Raw genomic sequence first — 8,037 nt, 5'->3', positions numbered from 1 at the left:
GGACACGACTGAAGAGACTTAGCAGCAGCCAGTATTCTTGCCTGGGAAGCCCATGGACAGACGAGCCTGGTGGGCTACAATCCCTGGGGTTGCAAAGAGTCAGACACAACTCAGACACTAAACAACTCCCACGTAAACCAGGATGTCACCCCAACCAAAAGTGACAAAGAATCTTCCTAAAATGAGGATGGAGCAGACAAGAGCTTAAAGGGATTCTTCATGAAATTATAGGCTCTTCCACATCATCACACTCTGTATTCCATGCTCAAACTGTGAATTAGTGGATTCTGCTTTGCTAATCCAAATAAACTTTTGTGCTTTTAGTAACAAACTCAGTTCTAATCCTTATATCTCAAGAAAAGCACAATGATAGAGACAAAAGTCCAGAGAGGGATAACTAATATGATCAGGAGCTGTGGGTGCTAATGGTTGGCAGTCACGGCATCTCTGAGGATTTGATGAAAGCTATTAATATTAACTCTCCTTGAAGAAAAAGGCACACATAGTCAGCCCCTCGAAGGACTTGGCATGCATTCAGACGGCCAAGGACTGTCCGATCTCACTCAGGGATCCAGGTCTGAATCCAGAACCTAGAATGCATGACGTAGATGAAGGGAGAAGGGAACCAAAATTTGTTGACCATCTTTGTGCACATTTCATTCCAGACTTACATCAATTTATTTTATAGTTAAGGGAATTGAACCTCAAAGAAATTAAAATCTTACAGACAGTTGAGTGGAAAAGCCAGACTACAGATTCAAGTTTATTTGCATGAAATCTCATATTCTAAGTACTGCCTAGACATAACCGTTAATCTATATATTTATATTTCATTTTGGAAAGAATTATATTACATAATCATGAAAAATGAACACAAGCAGATATCTTCATCAAAATTGTACCTACTAGAGCTGGGACTTCTTCTGGAAACTGGAAAGAGACTATTAGGGTAAATAAAAGTAAGCACTTAAAAAAAAAATCTCAGGGACTTTTCTGGTAGTCCAGTGGTTAAGACTTTACCTTTCAATGCAGGGGGTTGTAGGTTCGATCCCTGGTCAGAGAGCTAAGATACTACATGCTGCTGCTGCTTCTGCTAAGTCGCTTCAGTCGTGTCCGACTCTGTGCAACCCCATAGACGGCAGCCCACTAGGCTCCTCTGTCCCTGGGATTCTCCAGGCAAGAACACTGGAGTGGGTTGCCATTTCCTTCTCCAATGCATGAAAGTGAAAAGTCAAAGTGAAGTCGTTCAGTTGATCAGGCTTCTCCATCCATGGGATTTTCCAGGCAAGAGTACTGGAGTGGGTTGCCATTGCCTTCTCTGGGATACTACATAACTTCCAGCCAAAACATAATACAGAAGCAATATTGTAACAAATTCAATAAGGACTTTAAAAATGGTCTACATAAAAAGACACTTAAATGCTAATACAACTGAAAAACAGTTTCAAGGTAGTTTTAGATAAATCCAAGACTGATAAGCTGGTGATAGATTCCTAATAAGTTCAAATTTCCCTTTTGGTAACCTCTGTTCATTAGTGTTTTTTTTGCCGCTCCACTTGGGGATCTTAGTTCCTGGACTAGGGATTGAACCTGGCCCTGCAATGAAAGCACTGAGTCCTAACCACTGGACTGCCAGGGAATTCCCTATTCATTAGGTCTTTTTTTTTTTTTTTTTAAGGCTTTTAGAATGACTATTTAAATATTATATGCAAACAATACATAAAGAGTAATACATGGATTGGTTGTATGAAAAGAAGGACTATTCATAGAAAATGAAAAATTAAATTTAACAAATATTCAAGTTGAAGTGAAATAGTTCATGTTTGGAATAAAGGCTTTAGTGTTCTTTTTCTCTTTGAATTACTATACCCTGTTCATTAGTTTTTAAGATACTTGCTCATATTTTGAAGCTGACATGCCCCTGAGACATGGATTTACCTGAGAATAATGAATCACATCCGAATATACTTAGCCTATGATCACGCCTGTACGGACCTAATGAGAGCTCAACAGATGCCTCGCGGGTTTCCTGTCCAGTCTGTGCTACAGAATGCTTTCAGATCAATTATCTAACATATGGCTTCAAATATGGTACTTCCTTGTACAAAACTACTTTTACTTCTTCTTATAGTTGTATCATTCCTGTAATTATTTATTGTTTTAAAATTTATCTTTTGTCTCCCTCCCTTTAAAATTGTAAGCTTGATGAAGTCAGAGACCACTATATTCATAGTGGCCATGATTAGGTCATTCAATTACATCTATTTGCCTTCCTGCGTAGATGAGGACAAGAATTTGGTCAACATGATCTTTCAATTTTTAAGACAGAGATATAATTCACATACTATAAGGTTCACCTGTTTAAAATGCACAATTCAGTGGTTTGTATTATAGTATATTCACAAAGTTGTGCAACCATCACTACCATCTCCAGAATATTTTCACCAATAAGGAAACACACAACTATTAGCAATTATTCCCACACACGACTGAGTGACTTTCACTTCATTTCACCTCTCTCCCCAGTCCCTGGAAATCAATGTTATCGATTTCTGCCTCTGTAGATTTTCTAATTTCATATAAATGGAATCATATAATATGGCGTCTTTTTTCCTGGATTCTTTCACTTAATATTTTCAAGGTTCATGTTGTAGCAGCACGTTGTTAGTACTTCCTTTTTAACAGCTGGATAATATTCTATTCTGTGGATATACTACATTTTGTTTACCCATGCCAGACAAGAGGATTTTTAACATCCCTTCCGACTCGAGGATCTTTATTCAAGTGAAGGGTTACCCCCAAAGTTCATAAAACAAATCACAGTGAATCATTATGCTTGGTAGTTTTTCTGTGCCCCGAAGTTTTCAAATCTTACCTACCATAGATCCAGAGAGGACTATCTTGTTATGACCCAGCATGTTTACTTCTGAACCCTGAAAACATCAGCTTCTCTAATTTATTTCAGGATTCTGCTTTCCCCCCACCCCAATCGTCTCCTCACTGCCCACCTGATTCTTGATTGTAACTCAAATTGTCATCAGCAGATCTGTGCTGACTGAGATTGGGTGGGCGTTCTTCCCACGCCTCTCTCCCCTGTCCTTGGGCTTAGTGCATGTGCAATTTCTTCGCCATCAAAAACGCCCCTTCCTCTCCTCCCCCTTAAAAAGCCTTCCTTTGTTTTCCAAGGAAATTCAGGTGAAAGAAAGGGTGGGGGAAACGATATTTTTGACTTTCCTCACAATCCAGACGTTGGAAAGAAAAAGGATTTCCTTTGGGCTGCTGCCATGACTCTGATCTTTTATGCTGATAAAATATTTCCTTCTTCTTAAAAAAAAAAAAAAGCTATGGGAAAAACATACACTTCAGCTACACTTACTCAAACTTTGGCGTTAAAAAAAAAAGTTTTCCAGTTTACTTCTCTTTCACAGAGTGGCTTTCTTCTTACCAGTTCAGGGATTGCAAGAGGGAGCGAGCCAGGTCAGCAGCGCTTTTTGGAGGCTGGCGTGGAGGAGGACTACAGGATCCAGAGGGCTTTGGAAACTCCAACAGCTACAAGCTTGTTGGCTACTACGGTTTCCCTGAGGAGTGACGCTGTGAAAACAAATCCTGATTGGTCAGGCCAGAGCTGAATTCTCCATTTATGGACAGATTGCCCTGCCCGAGTCGAGGCTCAGCCAGAGGAGTACGGAGTAAGTGGCCGAAGAAAGAGGAGCAAGGCAGGGCAGCTCGTGGGACGCGCGGAGAGCACTGCACTCACCTAGGCGGGGCGGCGAGCGCTGGGTCTGGGTGGACCCTGGTCCTCCGCAGTATGCGCCCCGCCTGCTAAGCAGCCTCCTGCTCGCCTTCACCTACCGCCGCCGATCCCGCCTGGATGGAGTTCCCCCAGGGTTCCCATTGGTTCTTGTGAGTCCTGGGGTTGTCGAGAGCCTGTTTTTGGCGAAGGGAACCAACTTTTGAAGTTAGCCCAGGAGACTGCGTTCCAGCCCCAGCTCCCCGGCAGCCGGACACGCCAGAAGCGCGATCGCGGCGCGAGTCACCATGGTGAGTTGGCCGCGCGGCGTCCCGGGACGCCGGACCCGGGGATGGGGCGGGAAGCCCGGGCGCGGGGCACCCACCTTGGGCGCGCTGCCGAGGCCGGGAGAGGGGAAGGTGGACGCCGGAGCCGGCACGTCGCGAGTCCTGATTTCCTGCCGCTTTTCCTCCACCCGGGCTCGGGGAGAGGGAGTGGGGGGCCAAGGAAAACTTTTTTTCAAGTCGCTTTCGGCGTCGCCAAACTTTTCGAGGCCGGTTGGCTATGGCTGCCAGCTGTCGGAAGCCGGGGAGATCCGCGTTCAGGGGCACGGCTCCCCGGGAGGGGATGGGCATCGCTTTCTCCCTGCTGGGAAGGTAGGAGCGGCCGCCCGCAGCACCGGCGCCACGGACCCCGCTTCTCCCCGGCCGCCCGGCAGCGCCGCAGTTGTCCCGCTGGCATCCGCGCGCCGGCGGGGGCGACGCGGCCGCACAAAGGCAGCCGGGCGCCAGGTAGGGCGAGCACCTGGCGGTGGGCAGGCGGCTGCGGGCGAGGGTGCCCCGGGCAGCTGAGAGCCGCGCCGGCCGGGAGGGTCTTTGCACCAAAAAGGCCGAGTAAACACCACCCTCCCTTTTCTCCAAGTACGAGGTGGCTGGCACCTTTCGGGTGTACAGCAGACGGTTCGCAGGGGAGGAAGTCGAGTTTTTTGTTCTTTTTCTTTCGGTACTTGGGAAATTGATGGAAGTGGCTGGCTCTTTTTCTGACTCGTTTCTGACTTTTCCTCTACCCCACAATGTCCCGCCTCGACTACCCCGCCCCCCATAACCTTAGCCACAGCCCTTGGGGTTTGGCGTGGTGTGTACTTTTCTTTCCAAAGCACAAAAGCAAGGGCTCTATTTTGAAGAGATTGGCAGTCCATCAGCGGAGGGGAGGGGGGAAGTTTTACCCCAAGGCTTCATAGTTTCCACACTTGCTTCTTTTCAACTAATCTGACTTAGGACTCCGCTGGTCCTCTTCTGTTTTTTTTTTTTTTTTTTTAAGTGACTGTGAAAGTGGCGCTAAGTAAAAATGATAACCCGTGCAGCACTAATTTAAAAATCTCTGTCCTGCAGGAGCTGGGGGAAATTAGCAAAGGCACATAGAAACTTACAGCTAAACGGAGCACTTGATCCAGTGCTGTGTTTATTCAAAAGAATGATTAAAAACAAACACACAAAAATCTTTAAAGGGGCACCCTTGACCAAAGCTTTTTGTTTTGTTTTGTTTTCACTTAGTCCAAAGTTATGTCACCCTTGCTTCTACCTAAGAGGGTACTTTATCTGTAAATAAAATTTCCCTTTCAGTTTTAGGGTTTAAGAAGTCAGCCCACTCCACATTATTTTTGGAACCTTTATAGAGAACTATTTACTTAAACTGTGTATTAGGGTGGAGATACCTAAATTGGGCCACAGCCTAATTGGCTACTTAAATTTAAGTACTTTAGAATTGCTATAATTATTTTCCATGGTTAAATATTTCCAAAAAAAAAAAAAAAGAAAAATCAATGTGTTTTATGTCAAGAGCTTGAAGAATCTTACTGAATTTAAATAGTTGAGTGGTACCTTGAGAAAATTAACTTTACCTTGTTGACTCATTTTTCACGCTGTAGAGGCTAAAAAGTGCTGTGTCTGTGTGTTTAGTCACTCAACCGTGTCCCACTCTTTGTGACCCCATGGACCGTAGCCCACTTGCCAGGCTCCTATGTCCATGGAATTCTCCAGGCAGGAATACTGGAGTGAGCAGCCAACCATTCCCTTCTTGAGGGCATCTTCCGGACCCAGGGACCGAACCCAGGTTTCCTGCATTGCAGGTGGATTCTTTACTGTCTGAGTCACCTACTGTGGGATGCCTTTTCTAGGGACCTTGGAGACTCGTCGCTCAATTCAGTCCATTGCTGTTGAAGTAGGTGGATGGTGAAGTGGATGCAGAAGAAACATGCTCTAAGGAAGAGTTGTTTCCAGAGTGTGTAGGGTGTCAGTCGAAAAGGATGGGGTCTGACTTACCTATTGATGCGTTCCCTGCCAACAGCACAGATGGCAGTACTGTAGGGCGCCAGGAGACTATCAGTGCATCAGATACGGTTGCTGAGGCCACGATACCCTGGCGGAAAAGCTGAAACAGCTGGCTGTCCTGAAATAGGAGCTGTGCCATCAGTCACTCCATCTACTGGATCTAGAATAATTTGGCAAAAATGAAATGAATCATTTCTTCACTGGCTTGCAAAATTAAGTCTGTGCACTAGATTTGTGAAGTTGCCTCAGAACAGAGCATAGGCAGCTTCAATAGTGAGAAACTTTAGTTATTATGTTTACTATTTATGTAAGACCCCCTTCCAGCTAAATGAGGCATTGATTTGTGTTTCACATCTGTCTGCCCAGCTGCATCCCTCAGCTGGTTAGAACAGGAAGAGAAGACATTGCCTCCAGTGGGTGTGGCTCAGTGTTAGGGAGAGTATAATTGACCAGGAGCTTGGCACCTGTACTGTGGATTTTCTCCCTCTCTCCCTCTCTCTCAGATATCTTAGGAAATCTGGTAGCACATTAGGAAGGCTCTCCACCTGTACCCAAGACTCACTCAGTTGTGATTCACAGGGAGAGTGCCATTCTCTGACTCATGAACAAAGTATACAGCTTACAGTTTACCTCATATCTTCCTCCTGAAACCTCACTTTGGGACACTTTTCTCCATTTTTGGAGAACCAAAAACAGTACCAGGCAATAGCAAATTTGTTTCTTTTTTTTCTTAGGTGACTTGAATGGGGAAAAAGAAGAAAAACACCAAAAAAAAAAAAATCTCTGCATGTCTCTCTAATTTTGTATAGATTGGTTAAGAGGGCACAACAGTCTCCTTTGACTTTAATCAAAATACCCATCTAAGATTTCCTTTACAGAATCTGGCTTTATCATCAGCCACAAAGGAAGTTCTGCTTCTGTGGCCATGACAAGTTTGGACTGTCTAATGAACTAGACCCATGTGTGTGCCTCTGCTGTGTACTTAAGAGCTAGAAGCTATGATTCATAAGGCTTTTGTGACTTAGATATACTGACATATTTAAGTACATCTGAATTGGCCATCACCTCTGAATATGTTCAGGATACGGTCCCTTCTCTTTGCTTGCATATTACTTGTGAATAAATTGCAGACATTATACATAAAAATACATAGAAATAGACTTATGGACCTTGAAATCTGATGAAGCTGACTACAAGTTAGGTAAGTTACTTTGAGTGAAGGCATGGCATGTTTGACATTTAGAAAGCCTGGAATCCATTCTAAACATATCTTCTGGGAAGGTAACCTACTCCATTCCCACTGATTAGTTTATCAGATTTCTTGTAGCCTCCCAGCCAAAGCAATACAACACACACACAAAAAAACAAAAACAGAAAGGAATGGAATGACGCCCAGAAAAAAAAAAATTTTTTTTTTTGGCTGCATCATGCATCTTGTAGGATCTTAGTTCCCTGGCCAGAGATTGAACCAGCATCCCATGCAGTGGAAGTGTAGAGTCTTAACCACTGGATCACCAGGAAAGTCCCCAGAAAAGTTTTGATGGAGGCAGAGGGTTAGGGCAAGAGTGGATGCAGGACATTGTCTACAGGCTTTTGTGGGTGGGCCTGCCTAGTAGGAAATATTTGGCTGCCCAGTGGGGCCGTGGATGGAGGGGATGGAGAAGTGGAGGAAGCAGGCTGTTGCAGAAGCTGAAAGACACTTCCTCCTCGGTTTTGCTGGGGATTTCAGCTTTGTCAGTGGACGCAAACTCAAATGTCTGCAGGGGCCAGGATACGGTTTTTGATGGGGTGAGACTGGCCTCTCGAGAGTAAATATAGAACGTATGCCCATTGGAAGAGGTATCATTACTTGATCCTAGGCTGTGGTTACATTGACCACATCACCAAATTGTCTGCTTTTTCAAGAGAAGCTGAAAATCCAGGTTTTTATGCCAAATCTGCCAGTTTTTAAAAGTGTGCTGATGGTTGCTGAGAGGC

General features: G+C 44.6%; 1 protein-coding gene across 1 annotated transcript in view; it reads left to right on the top strand.

Moving 5' to 3' along the window:
* The first annotated feature begins 3,715 nt into the window (after window positions 1-3,715).
* MYO1E (myosin IE) overlaps window positions 3,716-8,037 on the top strand; it is a 214,168-nt gene continuing 209,846 nt past the window's right edge. Inside the window, exon 1 of the mRNA XM_068963676.1 lies at window positions 3,716-4,041. Coding sequence (XP_068819777.1) covers window positions 4,039-4,041 — 3 coding nt within the window. The 5' untranslated portion in view covers window positions 3,716-4,038. The remainder of the gene's footprint in view (window positions 4,042-8,037) is intronic.

This window comes from Capricornis sumatraensis, chromosome 2 (genome assembly GCF_032405125.1).
Source record: "Capricornis sumatraensis isolate serow.1 chromosome 2, serow.2, whole genome shotgun sequence".
Taxonomy (NCBI): domain Eukaryota; kingdom Metazoa; phylum Chordata; class Mammalia; order Artiodactyla; family Bovidae; genus Capricornis; species Capricornis sumatraensis.
The sequence above is the reverse complement of the archived record's forward strand: the minus strand, read 5'-3'. Positions and strand labels throughout refer to the sequence as shown.